General features: G+C 43.2%; 2 protein-coding genes across 5 annotated transcripts in view; both read left to right on the forward strand.

Moving 5' to 3' along the window:
• The window catches only part of rab2a (RAB2A, member RAS oncogene family), a 28,255-nt gene extending 10,678 nt beyond the window's left edge, over nt 1-17,577 (forward strand). Inside the window, exons 4-8 of the mRNA XM_076079554.1 lie at nt 1,777-1,859; nt 3,409-3,501; nt 5,459-5,570; nt 11,448-11,516; nt 15,048-17,577. Of these exons, the coding sequence (XP_075935669.1) occupies nt 1,777-1,859; nt 3,409-3,501; nt 5,459-5,570; nt 11,448-11,516; nt 15,048-15,143 (453 nt within the window). The 3' untranslated portion in view covers nt 15,144-17,577. The remainder of the gene's footprint in view (nt 1-1,776; nt 1,860-3,408; nt 3,502-5,458; nt 5,571-11,447; nt 11,517-15,047) is intronic.
• A 5,209-nt stretch (nt 17,578-22,786) lies between these two features.
• The window catches only part of chd7 (chromodomain helicase DNA binding protein 7), a 70,342-nt gene continuing 67,331 nt past the window's right edge, over nt 22,787-25,797 (forward strand). For 3 of the 4 annotated variants that reach the window (XM_076079577.1, XM_076079567.1, XM_076079596.1), the window contains exons 1-2: nt 22,787-23,090; nt 24,794-24,877. The gene's annotated coding sequence lies outside the window, so the exon portion shown is untranslated. The remainder of the gene's footprint in view (nt 23,091-24,793; nt 24,878-25,797) is intronic. The other variant, XM_076079588.1, reaches the window with a different exon arrangement.

The raw sequence follows: 25,797 nt of genomic DNA on the forward strand, positions 1-25,797 counted from the left end.
ACCTAATTGCTCAAGACAGCTGTGGATGTGATGTTTTGACCGTGTCTGTGTACTCTGGCTTCCTGTCCATGCAGTTAACCAGTAGACCAGCAGGTGGAGGTAGAGCTCCATGGAAAACCAGTGAGAAGGCCCACAGCAGTGATGTCAGTCCTGCTGCTCAAAACTTTTCTATCCTACCAGCTAGTTAATCGCCTTCACCTGGTTGTCCAGGTGTCATGTAGTCCGTGATTAGATCATCTCCATGTGACAACCAGCAGGGCTCACTGATGCTTGCCAGTTTCCCTTAATTTAGCTTATAACTGGACACCCATTAACTGGTAACTAACTGTTCCTTTAAAGAAAAGGAAAACGCAAAATGAGTGAAATACCAGAGAGAGTTCTGAAAATTACATCACTTCACTGTAATGCAGCCTGCAACCAGGAAAAGACGAGACTTATGCCGTATAATGACCATAGACTGTATATGAGAAGTGGATGTAGTCATTGGTTTGTGGACTGATGTTATGAAGCCTGGAGTCTGGTGATTTTGGCTGGCGCCATGTTGTTTTTTCTGCAAACGATGAACAGGAATTTGACCATATTTGGAGTGTGGAGACGCTGTATACGTCTCTGGTAGAAACCTGTCAATCACTGTGTAGCCCCGCCCTAAAGCGTGCGCGTGTGTGTGTGTGTGCCTGTGCCTGCATGTAGAGCAGATGGCAGACAGACCCAGCATTCCCTCTCCTTCACCCTTATTTATCATTTATTCACTAATAGCATCACCGACTGGTTGGCCGCTCCCTGACTGACTGGTGAACGTCTAACTGGCTGTTTGGTTCACTGACCGGTCCTCTGGCTGACTGGTCGAGCTAGTTACCGGTATTTAATCTTAACTAACTGGCTCAGCGACCGGGTGACTCGTTCTCTGACTCGGGGAGCAACCAGACTGAGGTCCTGGGTGACAAACTGGCAGCCTGGTGCTCTGATTGCTAAGTGATTCACCGACTGCTTGTGTTTCTGACTGACTGACTGTCTGGTTTTTCAGATGAGGTCAGAGCAGAGCAGAGCAGCACTGCAGCTGCTAGCATAGAGCTGCGTTTTGTTTTCTACCCTGGCCTGGGTGAAACACAGACAACATTGTTACTGTACATGGGATGGAGACAGAGGATGAATATAGGGGGGGGGGGGGGTGGTAAGAACGCTAGATGGTGAAAGGAGTGATGGAAAGAGTGGAGGCCTGGCGATTCATGGCGAAAGAATGAGACGATGAGTGATGCAAGGAAGAGACAGAGGAGGCGAAACAATGAGGGGTGATAATGGAAAGGGAGAGTTGGGGGAACAAGGTTACCTGGCAGGGGGGGGCAATGCTTCAGGTTTAATCCACATGACACCACAGCTGATTTGGCCTGCCATGTTGTTCGTAAATAAGGAAGCTGGGAAGTTATACACGCGAGCAGAGAAAAAGAAAGGGATTGTGACGACGTAAGAGACGGAGAGAGAAAGAGAGAAGTCCATTGTATCCAGTTACAGGCTCTGCTCTGTCCTGTCCTTTCTCCAGCTGATGGAAAACCTGGAGCCGGACACTGCTAGAGAATCAGGGCCGGCACAGGACATGTCTGGGACTAGACTACATAAACAGGACTGGTAGATAAGTAGGACTGATGGAGGAGGACCTGTAGGACGGACAGATGAGGCCTGACTCTTTTAGAAAAGCAAGAGGGCCAGCAGTTGTGTGTGGTCATTTCAATTATTCAGATTTCAATTTCTGTTTATTAATATATGTATGTGTTTCTGCAGGCTGGTCAGGAGTCGTTCCGGTCCATCACCAGGTCTTACTACAGAGGAGCAGCAGGAGCTCTGCTAGTCTATGACATCACAAGGTAACAAATACCAATCAGAAGGAACCTCAGCGCTCAGCCAAGCTGCATTCAGGAACATTGTGAACTTGGATGAGAAACAATGACAACAAGTTGAAAAGTTCAAAATACCCCTAGTTCAACCTGTCCTATCACAAGCATCCTTTCCTCAACATGGGAAGTTGCCAAATATTGTAGATTAGGATGATGTTTTAGAGTTTTTAGACATCGACATATAGCTGCAACAAAGAAAAATCCGCATTTCAGGAGTTCACGGAGAGAAAAGTACGAGCATAAATGCTAACACCAACATGCTAACAATACCAATGCTAACAAGCTGGTGTTGAGCAGGTTTATCGTTCACCATGTTCAACATCTTACTTTAGTGTGCTAACCCTTGCACACTAACACTGTTAACTGAGGTTAAGGGGAATGTCATCCGTTTTGCAGGTATTTGATCATAAAGCCAAAGTGTTGTACAACAACAAGACCTGATGGAGCTAGATGAAAAGTTCGGAATCACCAGAGTGATTACCATTGATCCTGACAGGCGTGAATGTGTGAACCCAGTTTTTATGGCAATCCATCCCGTAGCCTGAGAGTAAAAGTCAGAGGATCATTGTCTGGTAACCGTGAACGTCTGAACCAAACTTTGTACCCATCCATTAAGGACATTTCAACCCGTGTTGGATGCATTTACACGCAGCTCTTTTAAGATCGGATAGCTATCTGATGAATTGGGTATTAGCTGCTTCTCTTTTCAAACCCCAAGTCAGTCTTTCCATCAATTCAACGCTACGGTCTAGAGCTAGATATATTGACGACTACTGGCCAGATTAACATGAAATTTGTTATTGATCTTCATGGTCCCCAGAGGTTCATTCCGCATGATTGCCACGACCCTGTGACCTTTTTGTCCAGCACAACCATCAGGTCAAAATCTCCCCTCCACCAGCTTTCTCTATGTAAAAAACAAATAAAACAGATTGTCTATTATTTATTTTTATTTTTTTATGGATATTCATGTTCCCCAGAAGTACAATCTAGAACTGTCTTTGACTAAATAAATTCTTAGTCACCTAACACTCAATTTAGTCAACTCATCTCTTAGTTGATTCGATCGATCTGTTAAAGTTTCTCACACAAATGCACCACTTTAAATTTTGTGTTTACCAGAGACGTCTTCTTGGAAATGAGTCATTCAGCATGAAAAGCGACTAATCGATAAAAGAAATCTTAGTCGCCAAAGAGGGGGCAGCCCGAGTAGAATCCTGCGTGTAGCTGTGACCTAGTTAGTAGACTCACTGCTTTGGAGTTAATTTTGTGTAGTAAATAGTTTATAATATTGTGGGGCACATTGGATATTACAACCTTTAGGGGCCACTAGTGGGACTCTAGACATGATGCCTCAGGCTTGAGGACAGTAAACTAGAACAAGAGGAAGTGGCAAGAACACCATTCACCACACAAGGGAGAGTAAAATCTGATATCAGTGTGTTCTGTAAAGCTCCTTCATGATTGGTCGGTGCTTCATCTCTGATGGTTTCTGTATTATCTGTGCTCGTTTCAACAGAAGGGACACCTTCAACCACTTGACGACCTGGTTAGAGGACGCTCGCCAACATTCCAACTCCAACATGGTCATCATGCTCATTGGCAACAAGAGGTGAGATGCATCACACAGTGACGGTCCTCCACAGGGCCGGACCATCATCTGTGTGCCGGGTTTAAAAGGGTTGTGCTGTTTTACAATGGTTTGTTTAACTCGTCCTAACTTTACACTGTAGCTTGTGTTCAAATGAAGTTAGATAATATCTCTAGTCAGATTTAAATGAGGGACTCAGTGTGGCTATGGCGCAACAAGGCTGAAATGCTCGCCAACACCGGCGCAACAAATACATCAAAACGTGCGGCCTGATCGTGAATGGTGTGCTATGACTTTTCTCAGAGATTCTTAAAAATGAAAATTGCAAAAACCTGCGAGAAATTTTCACATACTAAGATTGTGTATCATACTGATTTTGTGTATCGTACACCGATCTCTTCACTGGCTCCCTGTAGCATAAAGGATCCACTTTAAAATGCTCCCTGTCACTTACAGAGCACTACACGGTCAGACTCCTGCACATGTGGCTGAACTACTGCACCCTTATTCACCCGCCCCCGCTCTCAGGTCAAACGTGTTAAACTTTCTGTCTGTCCCACGCACTCGCCTTAAGACCCGTGGTGACCAAAGCTATGGGATGCTCTGCCTGCACCCCGACGGTTTGCTGAGTCAGTGACTTTGTTTAGAAATCAGCTCAACACACACCTGTTAAGACTGGCGTTTGGGTAAAATTCATGCTCCAGGTCTGCTTTTTTAATCAGATTATATTGTGTATTTTCTGTTTATTGTGCCTTCTTAAATACGTTTCATGTAAATGAGTTGCCCTTTTATGGTCACATTGTGTTATTTATGTTTTCTTCTTTGAAATACCGCTCCTGTTAAGCACTTTGTGACTTCAGTCTGTGAAAAGCTATAAAAATACATTTTACTTACTTGCACACACACACAGGATTTTGGCATGAAGAGAGCGATATGGGCCCATATTGACTCGCCATACTTTAACGTAGAAAAGTGATTTAGAGTTTGAAAGGTCAACAAAACAAATGGGTATTTTGATAGCGAGCACAGTTTTCATGAGATCCCGGTTTAAGTTTCAGATTTTATAATGGGTGTGTATTGGACGATATGTTCAGACTTAGGGTAGAGAGGACCTTGAAAGATATTCTGTAATTTTTCCAAACTCTCATTCCCACAATTTTCATCCTTCATCAACCATTTTAGGTCAAAACGTAGGAAGCTTTGTGCTGGTCGCTATGGAATCCAACAGACTTACACATTTGGCTCAGGTAGCCTGAAACCGACATGAATTCCAACCAACTGCTCCATTAGACTCCATGTTAAATCTGACCACAAACTTCTCAAAGAAAGCAGATACCTGTTTGTTAACCTGCTCACAAACATAAAGATTACATCACCGCGTTCAGCAGAGTCATATCTCTCTGATGACATCAATATGTTGTCTATTGGATTCAAGGTTTTTGAATTTGGGCCAGGGTAGATTTATTGAAAATCATTGTCTAACCTTTCTTAATTAGTCTGCCCCTTCACCCTGGTGCCCCAATCACCATGGTAACCAGTGACACATACTCATGCACCTGAGGTTACATAACAGTGGTGTGTAAGTTTTTGCTATGTCAAAATCTGCTGCTGTTAGAATTGCAGAAACTAATTCTACTCTGGTAATTACATTATCTTGTTCAATTTAAATGAGGAAGTTTACTTCTGCAACAGACCTCAGCTGGTTATTGACAGGTACCCCACCATACATGCAAAACAACAAAGCCGGAGTCATCTTTGGCTGCTCTTATCACTGATGTGTCATCATGAACACATCTTGGTTTCATTCAGGAGAGAAAACTCGTCATTTATGTCACAGAACTTCAGTGGTCCTGACTCGAGTTAGCTTCCTCCTCACTGTTCAGAGGGTGTACTAATGTTCTAGGTTACGATTGTTTTCCTTTTGGCTGACCATGAAAACACGTTATGTGATCGTATTAACGTGTCTGTGTGTTTTTAGTGACCTGGAGTCGAGGAGAGAGGTGAAGAAAGAGGAGGGTGAGGCGTTTGCCAGAGAACACGGCCTCATATTCATGGAGACCTCAGCCAAGACTGCCTCTAATGTCGAGGAGGTAATATTACACACATACACAGTACATAGATATACCCAGATATACTTTTATTCAGGCTACATTTGGAAAGGGACAACTGGTGGGACGCTCTATAGACTAGTGGTCCACTGATGAGGGTTTGCTGATGGCCGATATAAAATGCCGATATCATATTCTTTTTTGCATCCGATAAATTACATCAATCAAATGATAATAATAACAAATGAGACACAAAATTGCTGACTTTATTCTCTGCATTGTCTCTGTTTGCTTAAGTGGATCTGCACTTTGTCTGCAGCGCACTTATAATTCTCATCATTATGACCTATTATTATTGCTAGCCCTATAGGGAAAAAAGACACAGGATGACACATATAAATCTCTTCTCGTAAGACGGATCTACACCAGGATTTCACACACGCATTATGTGCACAATGCAAGCATAAACTTCACTGGACACCATATCTTTGAATATGTCGGGATGTGTAAATCACCAAGTAAATCACCAAGCCGGGCTGCAATGATGATTCGTCACGAGCACATTGTTGAACAGCATCATGGGTAACAGGGTACCAGCTGTGTTACAAATCACATTTAGTCCAATTTGTGTCCTCAACCTCTAATGTGATGCAATGTGACTTATTGCATATTTACTGTATACATTATCAAGAGTTAACCATTCTAATGACAAATGTAGATTAGATTCTACACCAGTGTACATGAGCAAAATAAGGTTGTTTTTGTTATTTACTGGTAATAGTAATTTACTGTTTGTAGCCGTAAATGTAGTATTAAAAAGACACTGTCAAGCTGTTTTATTGAAATAGGATTCATTTTCTTTACATTCAAATGCATATAGTAATACACAATAATATAGTAAAGTACAAGAACATGCAACAATAGGAAGGGAAAAAACCCTCACACCCACTTAAAGAAAGTGAATACAACACATCCATGTAGAACCACACACGCAGTGGCTAACCATAAGTCTGTGACAGATCTCAGGTAGCCTAATGCACCCTCACCACATCTGGATCAGTCTGCGGCAGACTCCGCCATACCCACGCTGGACTCAGACTGTCCTCACACATGGATTCCCAGGAAAACAAACAAACTTTGGGTGTAATTGTAGATGGGGAAACTCCTCCTCAAGTTACGCTAAAACCCCAAATAACCAGAAACGATACAGAGGACATTTACCTTGGCGTCCTCAATGGCAGCTAGAGCCCCGCCCACCTCATTAACACCGCTGAATGATAAACCAACAACAACACGCACTATCACAACAGTGATTGTTGCTGAGGACGTATTATGAATAATGATGGATGATAAATATTCAATCAATGTTATTTGTTAGCTTTAAACCAGCAGGCTCTCCTATCACCCCGTGGAGGAACGAGGACAGCTCGTTCACAACCACCATTGCCAGTTAGATACCTTGTTAGGTCTAATAAACTCTTTACTTTTGGTCAACTGTCTGCATCTCCCTTACCAGTGTCAGGGCCTCAGAGCCAGGTCGTGACACACCATCTGATGTCTTATAGTTGAATGTACTAGCTTGTATGTGTAGATGCTTCCCCTGACTAGAACTACCACACTTGGAGCAAACCCCCTCCCCCCACCCCATCATGGGTCGCCGCCACGCTAGAGCCAAAGACCTTATTCACGTCACAAAGTGCAGTTAGCGCGTGGCTCCGCCCTTCTCGCGGAGCCACGCCCCTGGGTGGTGGTGTGTAATGAATGCGTGCCGGCGGTCCTCGGGGAACCCTTTCTCACTTATCCAATCACATAAATAATCCCATCCGACGCCAGCTGGGACACTGCAGAGAGTACGCATGTGTGTGTTTGTTTACATCGATTATTTTTCTCCCCAGCCCTCGCTATGATTGGCCTATATCATGCTGCAAGCGCACACACACCACTGTTGAGTGGAGCTCTCTCCGGGGTTAAGATGAGGGGGGAGGTGTGTGTGTGTGTGTGTGTGTGTGTGTGTGTGTGTGTTATGATTAATTTGTCTCATTAGTGTCCTCTGAATCCTCCCGATACCGCTCCTCTCTTCCCTTCATCTCTCCTCGCTCCATCCCTCCTTATCCCTCGACGTCCATCATTTGCTCTTTACCTCCCTCCCATCCTCCTTCACCCCCCCACTCTCCATCCACATCTTCCTCCCCCCTTCCTCCAGAGTGTCTTCCTCCCCTTTCCTCCTCCGCATCCTCCTGCCCCTCTTCCATTCATTTCTTCCTCCCCTCCTCCTCTTCCCTCTTCTCCATCATCTCCCTTTCTCTCTCTCAGCAGTATATCAACCAGTTATAGTTCATACATATTCATAACCTGCACCCCGCCTCCCCCTCAGCGACACCCAGCAGCCAATCGGTGGGCCGGGTTTGTCGCCAGGGTCTGTGGGTGGACACCAGGCCGATGGATGCTCCTTAGAGAGCGGTTCCTGTAAGCATCCTCTCATCTCCCCCTCCTTTCTTCTTTCCTTACATCCTCCCTTCCTCGAGACCCTTTCCCTCAGCTCATTTCTGTCCTTGTGTCTTTATTTCTCCTTTTTCTTTTACCTCCTCTGTTTTCTCCTCTATTTCTTTTCACTTCTCTCCTTTTTTTTTGCTGAAATGTTTACATCTCTTTTCAGCTTTCTACTTGTAACTATTCCTCTAGTCCCGGGATGGCCTAACTAAACTGAAATGACCCGCATTGAATTTAAAAAAAATTAACTAGAATATGGTTTGATCATATTCCTAATAAATGTCACTGTATGTACACTTCATATCCTAGTTAAACACTAGTCAAGATGTCGACTCAGTTAATTATTGTTACGTTTACATTAGCATCTTAATCTTTGAAGAGTCCTCAGGCCATGAACAGAAACCCATTTTTGTTTTAATTTGACTTACTTACAGTTTTACACATAACATCATAATATTTTAAGCATTCAGGCCATGCACTGTATTATAGTTCAAAAGTATTGAATTCATTTCATTTAGATTGCAGCAGGTACAGAAATGCTTTTTGTACTATATGAGAACACCACTAAACATTGTAATGGTGAACTATATTATTCTATATATGGCCCACAATCAAAAAAGGCTCCCTGCTCTTATCTCTCCTGTCTCTAAATATTCTCTCTCCTTCTCAATGTTCTCTCCTCAGTTTTCTGTTTCCTCCTTTATTTTTCTCCCCCGTCGAACAGTCCACACACATCTAAGTCTCATAGAGAAGGAGGTGTGGGGAGCCGTGAAGGAACAAGGGCCACGGAGATATGTTGAAGGAAGGAAGGAGGACAGGAGTGAACAGGACAGAGTGCACCAGGGAGCACCCTTGGGCTCCTCTGTCTATTTTCAGACTCTGTGTCAGATTAGAAGTTCAGGACATATTTTCAGGTCTTTAATGACTCTGCTGAAGACGCACACTTCTTCTCGGCCTGACAAAGTTGCAGTGGGTAGTGGTGTTCCGTTGTTCCTCCGTAGATCATACAACAAGTTTATCCGAGCTGCTCTCCACTTTGGGCCCCTGAGACACTTAGAGACTTGTCCCCTGAGACAAATGCAGCGATATCACAGTTACAGGCGAGTAGCTCAGGGAGCTTAATTCCACTTTATTCGTGTGTGTGTGTGTGTGTGTGTGTGTGTGTGTGTGTGTGTGTGTGTGTGTGTGTGTGTGTGTGTGTGTGTGTGTGTGTGTGTGTGTGTGTGTGTGTGTGTGTGTGTGTGTGTGTGTGTGTGTGTGTGTGTGTGTGTGTGTGTGTGTGTGATCTTCTTGTAGCAGCTGTCGACAAGAAGAAGCAAATGTGCAGCTTCTATCACGCTCTTCTGAAAGTGTTCAGAGAGGTTTACTTCTTAAAACAGTCCACATCTTGATCTCTTTAAGTCCAAACAAAACTGCTTTTAGAGCGTCTTCCTTCATGAAACAACAACAAACCAACGTGTTGAGCAGCAGTTTGTCCTTCAGGGGGACAGAAGAGTCAGCAATGGTTTTATTTCATATGATTTTAACTTCCTACAGCTGCTACACAACAAGTGACGGCCTGATTTACAATCAAGCTTGTCAAAATATAAAATACAAATATTTAGCTCTCAATTTTTCTAAATTAATTGATAAAATAATACAGATATCGTTTAACATTTTATGAAATGCACTTGTTAGAGCTGGACTGATAAGTCGGCCTGGTATTGTTCTAAATAAGTAACAATACATTGTCGTAAACCTAATTAGAAAACAGTGTCACCATTACAGTTTGTCCACAAGTTGGTTTTTACTCAGTGAAATGTCGACATCAGGATGTAAGAAAAAAACCTCATGTAAGGAATCCAAATCAAAACCTTTTGTTTTTATAAAAGCAACTATTGGTCAAAATATCGTCATTCGATTTCTAAAACTCTGAACCTCTATTCACTATCTGCCTCACAACTCCAGAATGGGTCAGGCCTTGTGGTTTTAGACACGTGTTGTGGAGCTTTTTCCTACTGAAACATCGGCTCAGTGCCTCTGTGCAGTGAGTCTGCTCACCTGTGGTTCATCAAGAGATGGTTCCAGCTCACAACTCCCCCTAAAACCTCGACTTTAAAGACGCAACGTGTTCATTTGTGAGCTTTAGGTGTTTCCACCCAGAAGTTCCAGGTCATATTAGTGCCAGGATTACTTTTGCAAGGAAGTAAAAGGTTCCTTCAGCCCGTTGTTGTGTAAAGACCTGTGACTACTAACCAATGAAAACAGGACATGGGACAAGGGCTGCTGGTGGTCGCTGGGTAAACACTCGGTTCAGTGTGTCTGCTCTGTTCCATTACAAAACAGAAGAGTATACCTGGGTTTTTATTTCACTGCTGCATAGTATTACTGCTGCACGTCTGACGAGATGAATGAAATCCAGAAGAGAGTGTCTGTCTCCACACTGAACCATCTGTTGAGTGTTTGACGCTTATTTATTTATTTGCACTTAAGAACGTAAATGCAGTGAAACAATTTTTCTCATTCACTGCCACGCCGTCTCTCTTTTTTTCTACCGCTCGCTCTCTTCTTCTTTTTTTTTATTAAACAAGCCGGTATAGCCGACAGCAAAGCCTAATTTTACTGTTATTGTTATCGAACCAAGAGAAATGCTCTCCCCTCGTCGTAAAATGGTCCTGAATCGATACTAAAGTACTTCCTTTTTTTATGAATGAAGTGATGGTCATCCCTGAAAACTCCACCCTAAAAGTTCTTGTACTTTCAGAGAGTACAAATAAATGTCCCGGAACTTAATTTAGACCCGTGGTCCCTAAGGTCGAAACACAAAAGGTTCCTAGTCCCCGGTGAATGTTTTTGTGGTCGGATAAGGAGCTTTGTAAAGGGCCGAGCTAGCAGTTTCCCACTGCTTCCAGTCTTTATGCTAAGCTAAGCTAACTACGTCCTGTCTCCAGCTCTATTCTGAACGCAGACATGAGATTCACACCGTTCTTCTCATTTCCCTCTCAGAACAATAGTTCTTATAAAAAGGTGGAACTAATTCTTTAAGAGCCGTCATGATTTGGCTCCTTTAGAAATATTAGCTTACCTTTATGTGTGTTTTAGCCCGTTTTCACGAAAAATTACATATACTTTTTGCGTTTTTTAAATATTTGGCTGCGTCTCATGAGCCTCCCAGTAGGTGTCTCTTTACTTAATGCGATGACCGGTGCTCGTCTTTATTTATGTCGGTTACATTGTGGCCTTCAGGTGCTGCTGGGAAGCTTGGACATCCCAAACTTTGGTCATTGTTTGTCTCAACTCTGAAACGTGGAATGTTTGAGCCTCTCGCCAGCATTTAACACACATACATGGAATATTTGACAAATCAAAAGTTTTAGTTGTGGACATCCACGTATAACTTGAATCTCCTCCTCTCCCTCTGTCCTTTCTCACTTCCTGTCTCTATCTCAGGCCTTCATCAACACAGCCAAGGAGATCTATGAGAAGATCCAGGAGGGAGTGTTTGATATCAACAATGAGGTGAGACGCACTTTTATTTTTTATTTTTCTCCCTTCCCCCTCAAACGTCTCCTTTCTTTTTCTTTTTTTTTTTTAAGGCTGTCACCTCCTCTCCTCCAGTCTTTGTTCTCCTCTCTTTCTCCTCTGTGTAGTTTTCCAGCAGTGTGTGTGGTTTGCCACGCTCCCTCTCTTCTCAAAAAGAGAGGGGAGAAGAAAAAAAACTCTACTTCCTTTGACTTCAGCCAAGCAAAACTCCTCTCTCTCTCTCTCGCTCTCTCGCTCTCTCGGCAGCTCATAAATTCTTCACATCCCACAAGGTCTCAGTCATTTGGCGAGAAAACAAACACTCAGCCAGCCAGTCAGTAAGCTTCATATCCAGTCAACCAGATGGTTATCTTCTCTCAGCGGAACAGTTATCCATGCAGCAAGTATGCACTTGTCAGCAAGTGTTACTCACACGACGTCCACATTCAAATCACGAAACTCCCAAAAATGCACTTCACACGTAACGAGCGTCGTGCAACGCTGGCTTCCATCTCCAGGCCGGTCTCCTAAAGATCTCCCTCTGCACAGAAAGCACCAAACGGTGGGATAAATCCTCTACTTTGTCTTCCTGCTTTGGTCAGCGAACAACAAAGCTGCAGATCACATGATTTCATCATTTGACCATGTTTGTGTGAACATGTTTGTGTGCCGCCCAAAGGGTACGACGGCACATGTGCAACCCGTCCTCCTCCGGGTTAGGGTTATGCAGACTCAGGGGGCCACACTTTGACGGTGCGGATGTGCATGTTCAAAAATAGAACTGCTGGTTGAGTTCGGTCAGTTTTGTTGAATGAAAGGTCCGCGTTGGCCTGATATTGAGCCTGAATATTAATTTCCTTGCACTTCATTCATTCAGCCCGACTTTGTGTAGATGTCATTTTGCACTAACTGATGAGGAGCACGTGATGTTTCTGTATGCAGACTACTCTGTCAGAAGCAGCAGCAGCAGCTGTTTCTATGAGCATTAAACTTAACGTTTCAAAGACTAAATGTTGACATAAGAGTTATTTTTATATATGACTTATTACATGAGCAGCTGCATTGATCTCATCCACACTAGTTGGCTTGTTTCATGAATGTAGCTTGCTAGCTAGCTAGATGACATCCCGACTGCTAGATCTGATCGGTGGTTCAACACTCTCCTGCACAAGCTAAATAACGGAGCTAAGAGACAACTTTTCAGAGGATGCTTTGAGTGCGTTCAAGCTCCATTAAGGAAAAATTAGTATTGAGCGAAGGTAAATTATATTATGTATCTTGTAAAAAGTAGTATTTAGCTAGAAACTTGGATAAATCCAGTTGTTTGATGGAGATGTTTACACAGTAAGATTAGTAAGTAAGTAACAGAAGTTACAGAGAGAATCATGGCCTGGTTAACTTTCATATTTATTTTTGACGTACGAATGAGAACTGTAAGTTCAGGTAGCGGAACATCCTTACTATCAATTGTTTGTAAGCTCAATAGACAAAGATAATATTTGACCGGAATTGAATTTTGAATTTTGATTGATATTTGATTGGAAATTGAAACCTTCTTGTGGTCGGAAACACTAGCGGGCAGCTATTCAGAGGCCTGGAACCTTTAGGTGGGATGTAAGTTAACTTACCAGTCTTCTTCTTCTTCTTCCTCTTCTTCAATCTTCTTAAGGAAACTCTAAACCACGTCGTAAATCATCACTGAAAAGATGTGGCGGTCCTCACAGACACGGTCCTCGTGCAGCCTGTACACGTCCGTGAACAGAACACAGTGTGTGTAAAGAGTGTATATGTGGCCCTTTAGCCAGCCAGCAAGTAGCGCAGTGTTAGTCAGGACAGGACTGGAGCTGGCCAGCCAGTGTTTTTGTTTTAGTAACAGTAAGAGGGAGGAAAGGCAGGCCGGCCAGCCAAACCACATCAGCTGACTGGCTGAGAGAGAGAGGGAAGCCCCACCAGAAATGTTGGCAGCCACTATGAGAAAACACTCACACACTTACTCACACACACACACACACATGGCCTTAGCTCAATAAATGTGATTTAAAGGCATACAGTGTTTCCCAGAGGCACCACTGCTACTGAGTGTAGGAGGGGGAGTTACGCTGAGAGGGAGAGAGATAAATATATACAGAAGGAGAGAGAGCGAGGCTGTGAGTGAGCACCACAGTACACAGAGGGAGAGAGAGGTGAAAGAGCCGTGTCTCTCTACCACCACCCTGCCTGCCTCTCTCGGTTCCTCTTCTCTTATAAGTGCTTTTCATTTTTTGTCCTTGAGTGCTGCTGGTGTTTCCCCTGCCTTTGTGCCACGCAGCAGCACCTGTTGCTTGGTCTGTGATGTGATCTAATAGGAGCTCATACAGGGAGAGCGTCGGTGTACGAGGTTCTTCTCCGTGGTCAGAGTAGAAACACAAAGACTGCTGTGGAATCAAAGATGTGATATCAATATCAGTATGCTATATTTAGCTATATTCTCACCTCTTTCTGACGGGGAACTGAAGCTGTTATCTAAGCTCTCTTCAAAACCACTAGACTCCTTTGACAACACCAGTGATTTCACAGGAGTTGCTGTTCTAACTCTGCCTTGATCGGTTAGTTAACTTGTATTATTGTATGGGTTAGTTCAGATTCACCAAAATCACACAGCTGCTTTGAAGACGTTAAAATTAGACAAATGACAATGTAGAGTATCGTGCAAGAAAAAAGCCCAATAAGGCCCCATTCGGTACGTCTTCTACTATTAAGTATTAGTAACCCGTCTATGGGACCCCCTTGAACCCCCACCTGGTCACCTCCCGCCCTCTTTGCATTGAGCAGATGCTGTCGCCTCCAGGTTCCCTTCAAGTACAGACCACACAGCCGACTATACATGACAGCCTTTTTAAGACCAGATACCAGACACCCTGGTGCTCCTTTGAATAATTCAATAATCACCCAGTCTCTGCTACTGGAACGGGGGAGTTAGATCTACCCGCTAACATGCTAGCTCTCACCAGCCACATTAGCTTAGAGGGAGACTCGTGTCAAAAGGGGGTAGCCAAGCTTGCGTGGCAGTTAGCGCGCTAATATGATAGCTTTCATCTAGTTTGGACTCCCTAGCCCTGTCTTGCCTCAAACATTAGCACTGTCAACTCAAACATTAGCACTGTCAAGATGGCATGCTATTGGTCAACAGCGCAAATTAGCATCAATAAATCTATAAAATGCAGGTCTGACCAGGTGTGCGTTTGAATTACTTTATTGTAATTAAACCCAGCTTTATGCAGGAATAACTTGGAGGAGGGACATTGTAGAAAATGTACTTGCCCAAAAAGTATTTCAGTATGAGTAGACCAGGAATGGACCAGGTTTGTCCACAACATAACAAACTGGATGTGTGATCTGTGTTGTCTTAGCGATAATTCTGTGGAGCATTGCAGCAGAGACGTTTCATCATTTTTGAGTGCGATCTTTTCATGATGATGTGCTTTTAGTTTATTTCCCCTAACCTACAATAACCTCATGTGAGTTGTCTCTGTCTCTGTCTCCACACAGGCTAATGGTATTAAGATTGGACCCCAGCATCCTACCACCAACTCCACGCTGTCCGGTAGCCAGGGAGGCCAACAGGCTGGAGGGGGCTGCTGCTGAAAGCCCAAAACACTCCTCCTCCTCCTCCAACCCCCGACCCTCCTCCTCCTCCTCCTCCTCCAACCCCCGACCCTTCCTCCTCCTCCTCTCGACTCTCCCTTGCATTTCTACAGAACTGTCCAGGCTCACTAACAGTTTGTTAACCTCTCCCTCTCTCTCTCTCTCTCCTCTGCTCCATTCGTTCATCCCTCCCTCTCTGTCTCTCAGCCATGTCTTCGTTAAGTCCCTTACCCACACCTATGGGTCTGGGGGGGGGGGGGGGGGGGGGGCGGGCTGTGTCCCCTAAAACAACCTGACTTCGTACAGTCTTACAAGGGCCGAGTCAGCTTGGAGTCACCACCAATTTTTTTTTTTGGTTAGATAATGGATTTTTATCTTTTTCTTTAAAAACAAAACATAAACATGCCGGATGTGAAGAATTCTATTCCAACAGTTTAATTTCGTCACTCCTCTTAATTCATGAGGATGTTGTTGGGTTATTCCAGAACCTCTGAATCAAAAGCTCCAGTGTATCTGCAGTAGATTAACAAGTGACTGTGTTGTGTCTATACACACACATCTGTACATGTTCTGAAGACGATGACGCAGCACGTTGATAGCAGGACATGTTTCCACATGTTGAGTCAGTTTTCATGCTGTGCCTGTGTGTGTGTATAGGGACGATATATAGGTATTCCAGTATGTCGGTGTGTTTAGGAAGCATTCAACTCCCTCTGTATCTTCTGTCCATAAAAAGTGCAAATGATTGTTATTTTGTGCTTCCTTTCCTGTTTGTTGCCATCTTTTGTTCTCCCTCTCTGTATTTTTGTCATTTTCGTTGACTTGCATATGATTTGTATTTAATGAACACTACAAACTGGTTGTGGCTTAAACAAAGTGTTGTCTGGAGAGCGAATAAAAGAGCAAACTGTTGAGTGTGAAACTGGATCCTTTTGGGAACGACAGAAAGGAAAGTTCAAAGAAACGTGACCAGATCGAGAGCAGCGGCCGCCATTATGAAGTAAAGAGAGGAGAGTCGATTGGAAACCGAGACTTTTTTTTTTGTTAACTATATTTATCGCGCACATTTCTGTGTATATATGGCTCTAGGATTGTGTAGCTTTTTTTTTTTTTTTTTTTTTGGCTTGTTCAAGGTGAAGCTTGACGTGTTGTGGACTCGTCATTTCTTTAACAGGGCCGGGAAAATACACCGCGAGAGGCTTTTTAGCATTTCAACAACTCATTTAAAGCCGAAGGCACCGTACCGCCCCGTTACATCGGGGCCACCGTGCCCTTTCTTTTAAACGACAAGTATGAAGGATAACGGGCTGTTAACAGAGGCAGTCAAAGTCCCCGGTGGAGAACAGACTCCGACTGAAAATGTCAAGGCGTCTCCCTTTTTTAAGCAAGCGAAGACTTCCACCATGAATTAGCTGGCAGATATATAAAGTGCACCGTTTAGAGCTAGATCGATGACTGCTGCAATGTTTTCTTTTTGTTGATCGCTCCGAGATCCCCGATGTAATCAGCGCCATATTACTGTTCTGCTCATGTTTTACTACTTCGGTTACTTGTTGTTCATCCTCCCCTCTCATCCCCACTTCTTCTTCTGTCTCTCCCTCAGACTCTGTGGTAACATTAGCTCTGTATCTATTTTTAATGCCAAATTATTGTTTACCTGCATTTTGTCAAAAAAAAATTGACTACGCCCCTGTAATGTGTCCGGAAATCAGCTGCCTGCCTTAACTCCACCCCCCCTGAAAGAGATTTGGACAGCTGCTAAAAACGAATCCAACTGACCCTTTTCTCTGCAGACAGGCGTTTTACCGCTAGCTAGCTAGCTAGCTGACGATGCATAACACATGCAGAGATGCACTTGTAGAGAGAGGTCGTAGCAACAGGCCTAGTTTGAATTTTGCATATGAATTGGGGCATTTGGAAAGAATCTGAACTAACATGCTTAACACCCCCCCCCCCCCCCACCCACCCACCCACACATGCACACACACCCATTCTGCACACAGTATGTGCACGCATACGCAGACGATGCATACATCTATTTCTGTTTATCTAACATAGCTGTAGGGAGTTGTTGGTGGGTTTCACAGCACTGTGTCCCTCTTATTGTTCATTTTTTTTATTCCTATATATTCAGTTATTAATCTTATTCTGATGACGATTATTATTTGTAAAGCAAAATGTAGTGTTTGTATGCGTGTGTGTGGACCCAGAGGGGCTCCAGGGGGAAGAATCAAGCCAAACCTGATGCATCCGTCTATCTGTCTATCTATGGATCGATCTAGCTATCTTTATCTATGTGGCCCTCCTCTCTTCCTCCCCCCTCCCCCCTCGACGTTATTTGCTGTGTTTGTTCTTTGGAAAAAACAAAACATAAAAAAAGAAAAAATGAAAATGCTATCACAATAAACTATAATAAAACATTCTAAACTCTAAACATGTCATTTTGATGGTTATGTGGCGATGGAAAAATACAGTGTTTGAAAAAACAAAAAAAACAACAACCCCGTATCTGTATTTTTTTTCTCGCTTGTTTTGACTTTTCGGCGTATGAACGAATGAATCGCGCTGTTTTACTCTGATTTATCCATTAAAATGAGCAGGGAGGGACTCTCTCTTAGATCCGTGCCATTCGACCTTCAGCGGTCATGGAGATTGTATTCCCCGATGAAGGTCAGCCAGACTGAGAGCCTGCCTAATGAATGAAACATTTCTCAACTCGTATGCAGTCAGGGAAGGTTTACAAGTTCAGCATAAGCTTCTCAGCCATTAAATGCATACATGAAATTCCTACATTTGCAGGAATCTGCCACGTTTTTGTCTCAACAGCGAATGTAAACTGTTACCTACCGATGAAGTCTTGATGAAGGATTTATTAACCACGAACAACATCCATTACTTGCAACATATAAACCATTTGTGCCTCAAGAAGATGTTATAAAAACATGTGTATGGTGTTATTACAGCTAAATTGACTAATGGGACTTACTCTGCAGCAGTTAGGGACTACATGGCTCCTTCACAATAATTAACGTGTCGGTCAATCCCATCACCTGAAGGAGATCGTTACCCTTCGATTTAAAGGGTTGGTTCACCCAAATTACAAAACTATGGTGGAGCAATTGAAAATTACATTTTAACAGATGAACTGCAAAATCTTTTTCCAGGAAGTGTTCCCCAGTTATTCCAGTGGATAAATAACAGACCTCATGTCAACAGTTTTTAGAGGGACTATGCATTTCTGCTGTTAAAGGAAGCTCCATAGGAAAAGCCCTGTACAACCTCAATAAATGTACTCCGTTGTAATGTAAAGCGTACTGACACTGAGGACTATAAAATATATAGACCTCCAGCCTGGATGCTGCTGACTGCAGACCTCAGATCAGCCTTGATGAAAACCAACACGCAGAGCACACCTTGAGAATTACAGTAAGTATGTTTAAACAGTATAGTATTTAACTGTGATGTACTGGCAATGACTAACGAAACATAACATCCGAGTATATCATTTAATAGCTCCCTAGGCCTGGGGGTAAAATATACATGTGACCCATTTGTTAGTTTTATGTTTGAAGGTGCACACAGAGCAGCTTCAGGGGGGCTCTGGTGAGTTATGGCCGCTTTCATCCGTCATTGTGTGCAGCTTCAGATCTCCCACGTCAGATTCAATACAGCAGAGTCTTTCACTTCAGTCCAGACTGAAATAGCTCAATGGATTGGCGTTCAATTTTGTACAGACGTTCTTGATCCCCAGGGGGTGAACTCTTGTGGATTAAATGCCACCAGTAGGTCAAATTTGTTCACTTATCCCGTGAAATATGTCAACATGTACTGAGTGGATTCGAATGAAATTTTGTAAAGATATTCATGTTCCCCAGAGGATGAATCCTACTGACTGAAGTGATGGCCCGACTTTCTCTGTAGTGCCAGTGTGAGGTTGACAGTTGTCATTTTAAGTGAAATGTCTCAACAACTGTTGGATATTGGGGAACATGAATGTCTGTACTGAACTTTACAGACATTCATGTTCCCCACAGGATGAACCGTAAAAAACTTTTTATCCAGCAATATCAACGCCATTTCAACGTTTGGTTCTACAATGTGAAATACGTCAGCAAGTAGCCTTTTCGTGAATTTTGAAGCTTTTATGTGTCAGTTGCTAACAAGTGGCTAAATGAGACTGCTAAACGTCATCACACTCACAGCTTCGTTGTGTTTACTCGCTTATGAGAATGTGGTGTAGTTTTTTTTTATAGTCCGTTAGCTTTTTACTTCTGTTTGCTTTCACTCTTCTAAAATAATAAAAGTTGTTTGTTTGTGAAAATGATCTTGCTGAACAAAACATGTAAATATAAACATTTGTGTACCACAGAGCTTATTTTCTGCAATTATCCAAAATCCAGTGGAAAAATCCCATGATACTGATGGTGATGCTGACCTCCGGGGTTGGCCTACAAAAATACGTCATTCATACACCGGCCTATACCTGCGAAACTGATGTCATTCGTGTTTAGTGCTAATTGGCCAATGTTAGCACGCTAAACTGATAAAGTAAAATTAGCAAAACAATGTGTAAAATCTTATAGCTGTCTGATAAATGTAGAGTATTTCCCACTGAGCTGAAGTGCAGTAGAAGTATAAAGTAAATGAAAATACTCAAGTAAAGTACCGCTTGAGTAAATATACTTTGTTGCTCTCCATCATTGGGTACGTTATACACAGATAAACAGGAGCTGGTTTTAGGGATCTGATACATGACTAAATGCAAAAAAAGGAGACAAAATAGCAGGAAAATAAAGTTCAAAATTCAGCAAAACTCTGATCATCTATACGTCCTTCCACCGTTAGCAAATTGGGTACATCAAACTGTAAATGTTTTAGTGTAGGAAGGAGAATAATCAGCTGTCTGCCTGTAGCTTTACAGTCAGATTAAGCTTTTTAGTAATGCAGTCTATACAAATCTGCACGCTCGACCTCATAATCAGACTCTGATAACACAACTATGACTATAGTAGAAGCAGACACAATGTTCACGGTGGTGGATTACCTAACTCCAGCAAGTTTCAAGTCCCTGCATGTTGATTTTAAAAACCTACTGAAATGAGCTGAAACTGTGGGTCCTTCTGAATGGGAGGGAAATATGTCTGCCTCACGAGGAATGACGGGGCTGTCAGGTTCTCTCAGAGCAGAGCAACCTTCTATCAGGAGATACTTTTGGTCCAGAGTGTACTGGAGAACACCGATTTAAGCAGTGGTGTTGTCACGACCACCTAAAATGAGACCAGAGAGTGTCGAGACCAAGACTAGGCAGGGCGAGACCAAGTCGGGACCAAGATCAGAGTGAATTGAGACTGAGACGAGACCAAGATCAGAGTGTGTCAAGACCAAGACCATGAGGGGTTGAGACTGAATCAAGTCCAAGGCAAGAGAGGGTCAAGATCAAAACCAGAGTGTATCAAGACCGAGACAAGACCAGGGAGTATCAAGACCGAGACATGACCAGAGAGTATCAAGACCGAGACATGACCAGAGTATCAAGACCGAGACAAGACCAGAGAGTATCAAGACCGAGACAAGACCAGAGAGTATCAAGACCGAGACAAGACCAGAGAGTATCAAGACCGAGACAAGACCAGAGTGTATCAAGACCGAGACAAGACCAGAGTGTATCAAGACCGAGACAAGACCAGAGAGTATCAAGACCGAGACAAGACCAGTGTCTCAAGACCAAGACCTTGAGGGGTTGAGACCGAGACCAGAACAGTTTGAGTCCAACACTGCATGGACACACTACCAATAAAATGTGGAACTTTCTAACCAGTGACACTCCTTAAATCAATCTGATAAATCCACATTCCTATAAAAAAATATCCACAGAAAAACCAGAGATTCCTCCTCTTTTATATTCTGTATCTGTGGATGTGTAAGTGTACCAGGAGAGACGTCTTGATAAAACAATCAAAAGGCATCGCAGAGGTGAATTCTGTGTCAACTTTATTAGAAGACGTTTTTATGCAAAGTACGTCTTCGTCACAGTCCATCAGAATAAAACGGTTGCAGAGACACCGGTCACACAGGGCTTATACTTGTCAAAACCTGGTACCTACATTTACCCACGATGCAACTCGACTTGATCTGCGTGACTGTAGAGATCGGAGTGTGTTATGCTACTAGCCGCTAATGTCAAGCAGAGATGAGGGGAAGGACACAGAGGTCTGGTCAACTCGCCTCTTTTTGACCCCGCACCAACATATTTTTAACTTTTTTTATTTTTAAGCCTGTAGTCTTCAGCCCCAACTGACGCTGACTCAACTGACGCTGACTCAAGTGACGCTGACTCAAGTGACATCACTCGAGGACTCTTAGGCCCCAGTGCCCTCTAGTGTGACGGGCCCTTGTGAACGCTAATTAGTAGTTATGAAGCACGCATACAGACACGTACTGTTGTATTTTCTTGTCACATGATCAAATAGAGACTTGACATTGGACAACATCAACATACATATTACTCAGCAATCATCATAGCATACCTGACAAAAATACTAAAGACGTTAAGGATCTATTCATTCAATTGATTGTAGTTGAAGTGCTACTGACTATTTCACCACCAAAAAATTAAGCCATAAGTTTGTGTTTTCGAGGGAATAGCAAATGGCACATGTAGGTGAACTGCCCCTTTAAGACAACACTCAAATGCACAACTAAATGTTTGCCTGTCCTTTAATTTGTGTAAAAACAAAACGATCAGCTATGACAGACAAGTGGTGTAACAAGTGAAGCCCCTGCTCCACAATGATCCAGTTTAGCATTCATCAGGTTTAGTTTCAATGGCAGATACATTCTACGGCACAAATATAAAGATGTATAGATTTTTATTACTATGCTTTTAAGATATTCAGATAAAAGAAAGACTCAATACAGACCATGTACTCATGACAGTCATGATCAGCACACAAGCATTTAAAGGAAGTTTCCTGTTCCTGTTACAACCATGGCAATGAAGACTCTTTGACCCAGGAGGTGCATAGAGGTATTTATTTTTATTACTGAATTAATTATCACATTTATTCCATTCACATCATACACTTTTCACATAAATAATTACAATCTAGCATTCCAGGAACAATCTCAACGAAACCAGGAATTTTAACCATATCTCTAATTCATACACACACACACACACATACAGTATATAGATAAACACATACATAGATACATAAACACATAGATACATACACAAATCAGAAGTATAGAATACCCATCTGCCTCAACATGAAAAATAAAAGCTACCCGCTGGCAAAGGTTAGACCTTAACCCACATTCAACATTTATTTATTCATTCATTTATGTATTTATCTAAACAGAAAAATAAATAGGATGATTTTGAAAACAGTGCTCTTTTGATATTGGTTTGGACTTCCAACCCGGTTTCATAGCTTTCTATTAAAACAATAAATAATTAAACCAAACAATCTAATTTGGACCAAACCATAGTCCAAATGACGCCCTTATTATTGTTTTATTTTTTTACAATCCCCACATTGAGAACTCGCAGAGAGCGTCACACAGGCACGACAGGGTCAGGGACCGCGCACGCCGCCTGTTTATCTCTATAAGAGATTCTCGGGAGCGCGCCCCCCCTGGCCGAGGAAGGTGAGCGAGTGTCTGGAGGGGAGGACTCGGGAGCGCGACCAGCCGAGGGATCGATCGGATTAAACTCGATTTGAGTGAAATTAACACAAAGGAGAGAAGAGCAACGCGCACTAGTCGGCGAGGTCGCAGATGTGAGACACGCCGGAGAAATATTTCATGAATAAGAAACTTGAACTTTTTTCCTCTGTTTATTTATATTTCAAACGGAAAAGGACCACGGTGGATTTTTTTCCAAGCGAGCGGAGATACTAACGAGGAGTTGATTTGATAAAAGCCCGAAGTGACCGAGCTTGTTGGGTAAGCGAACAAATGCTCCTTTGAATGAGTGCATTTTCTATTTTGTCGAGCGGAATTCAGTACGAGTGTGAGTCGTTGATAGTAACCACTGATTTTTCAATTAAAACAGTTTATATTTGCTCTTAATAGTAAGTTTTCCATACTTTCCCCCAACGCAATCGCACTCTTTAATCCGCCGTGTGAGTTGTGTTTTCAGCCCGATGGGCACTTCATTCAGCGGTAACTCGCTCGTGTTCAGGACGGCCGGTTTATTGTGTTTTATGTTCTCATTTCAGCAGAAAGTCATTGAAGGTCCATGTAGCTGCCATGCCGACATGCTAACAATAGCACGTTTAGCTTTGCCACCCGCTGCATCGCTCTCACGCACGCACAACAGTCCCGTAGTTAGTTCAAAAGTGGAAAGAAAACCCCCCGGCACCGCGCGGAGAACCTATTCGTTTCATGGTCCGTTCACCCGACAACTTGTTGAATTTTGTAACATAAAATATAGACTTAATTTAGTTTTAAAGTGTAAGTGTTAGCCCCGTTAGCTAATTGTGTTGAAGCTTCCAGGAGACACGAGGTGGCTCGAGCGTAGAGGTGAGTCACTGGCCGACTGAATGAGCGGAGCTGTGAGTGAGATTCCCAGCGGAGAATACTTGGCACACATTGCTCAAAACGCTTCTCCACAGTTACATTAAAGGGTTTGTTCACTAAAGTATAAGTACTAGCAGTATTTCCACTGAATACGTGTGTTCTTTGTCGTAAGGGGACAGCGAAGTGTCCGTAGTAGCCCTAGTTTTTTGGACGGAAGGGACAGAGCAGTGGAAGAGAGGGGGTGGGGGGGCAGTGAGGCCAGGCGGTCATTCCACACAACCGTGTTTTTCACGTTGTTTCTGCCACGTTTTACACCACCGACACACATTTAAATGTATAAGAAACACTGTCGTCCTCATTTCAAGCTTTAGAAATAGAGAGGGAAGTGTTTTACTTTGATAAAAACCGAGATGAGCGGCGCGTTTCCCTGGTCCGGAACGACGTGCGAAACACCGCTGATAGGCTAATTAGCCGTGCTAGCCGCTGGAGGTTAGCCCAGCGCGAGGACACCGAAGTTCTGCTAGCCTGTTAGCTCTCATCCCCATTGTGTGCGGACCAAGACCACTTATTAGCCCCCCTGAGCTAGCTACGAACCTGCTCGGGTTGTTATCGTTAGTTAACGTAGCTCTCGGCGAGGAAATTAACTTTCCTCATCTTTTCGCTTCACTTTTTTCTATCGATGTCGAAAGACAAAGTGACGCTACGTCCTGTCCGCGTGAGGGCTTTTGTTATGGAGCTTGTTTGTAATGTCTGAAGTTTGGTAACCTCCGCGGCTACACTTGTTACATTATGTGGACGCAGCTCCAAACACCTGCTCGTGTCCACGTACTTCTCGTTAGTTAACACGTCTTCACGGGACACCACACGGTCCTCACAATGCGACTTTATAGCGTGTTTCCTCGCGCTATGCAGCCTTCTTTCTCCATTATGTGCTCTGTGGTCGGTCACCTTGCATAATGGTCACCCTGCCGCTCTCACACAACTTTGGCTGCGCTCTCTGGAGAAAAAAAACTAGCGTTATATCCACAAATCCTGTATATACACGCTGTCTTTGTGGTGTTCATTCTCATATAGTGGTTTTATTCAGTCAGTGTTCATGTGCGCCTTCGTTATTTTTCCTCCTCCAGCCTGCCACACAGCCAGGAGCTGCTACCCCCACCACCTTGTCTGTGAGCCAAGATGGCAGCTAGTCCTGTTTAGCGGGCCACAGAGTGAGAGATAAGAGGCCCCGACCACACAAACACACGCACACAACAGATGTTCAGCACTATTTGGTCTCTCTCCCGTTTGTCTCCGTCTTTTCTTGTCGTTAAAGTTGAGGCTCTCTCCTCCCCCTTCAGCCACAAGGCTGCCTTGATTTGTTGCTCTGGACTAAGCTGGTGATAGGACACAAAGTTACCCCCCCCCCCCCCCCCTATGTGGATTTGATCATGCATCATATTTTTACCTTAAATATGATTTCCTCTTGTCAGATTAGTGGTAGTTTTGTTCTTGTTTTTCATTCAAACTTTAGTTGTTTCTAGAAGTTGTCTTTGAGACCTTGGAGTTGATTCTCTTTAACATTTTGTCTTGGAGGCGTTGAAACATTATTTACAGTCGGGGGCAGCGTGGAGGAAAAGTGGTGCTAAATAATGTAGGCACTACCATTTGAAACTATAAGAAGTAAATTGTCAAAATCTAAGTGTTTAATAGTTAGTGGGGCAAGCGTGTTGACTTAATTAAGTGCCTGGGTGTAGTGTTATTTAACCCATGAACTGTATGATGCAAAATCTGGTCCCTTCTTTAAAATCCACCTGTGCGCCATATCATGAAGCTTAAAATGTGTGTGTGTGTGTGTATATGTGTATATATATATATATATATATATTTTTTTTTTTAGTTATAGTTTGTGTTTATAGTTTGTGTTTATAATTTTTGGTCCAACATGTTTGCAGCGTCCTCACAAAAAGCCAGCTTCCTGCCGCCCCACACTGGGGGCTAGATGTGAGGAAAGCCCCACATGCAGCGGACCCACACCCTACGAAACACAACATTAAGATTCACCAGTTAATCGAGATTTCACAGAATGACGCAATTCAATTTCCAGTGCTAATAAGCATGCGCTGGTGCTCCCTCTCCACATGTATGCCCC

The sequence above is a fragment of the Anarhichas minor genome, unplaced genomic scaffold, assembly GCF_050575085.1.
Source record: "Anarhichas minor isolate MPS153535 unplaced genomic scaffold, ASM5057508v1 ptg000006l, whole genome shotgun sequence".
Lineage (NCBI taxonomy): Eukaryota > Metazoa > Chordata > Actinopteri > Perciformes > Anarhichadidae > Anarhichas > Anarhichas minor.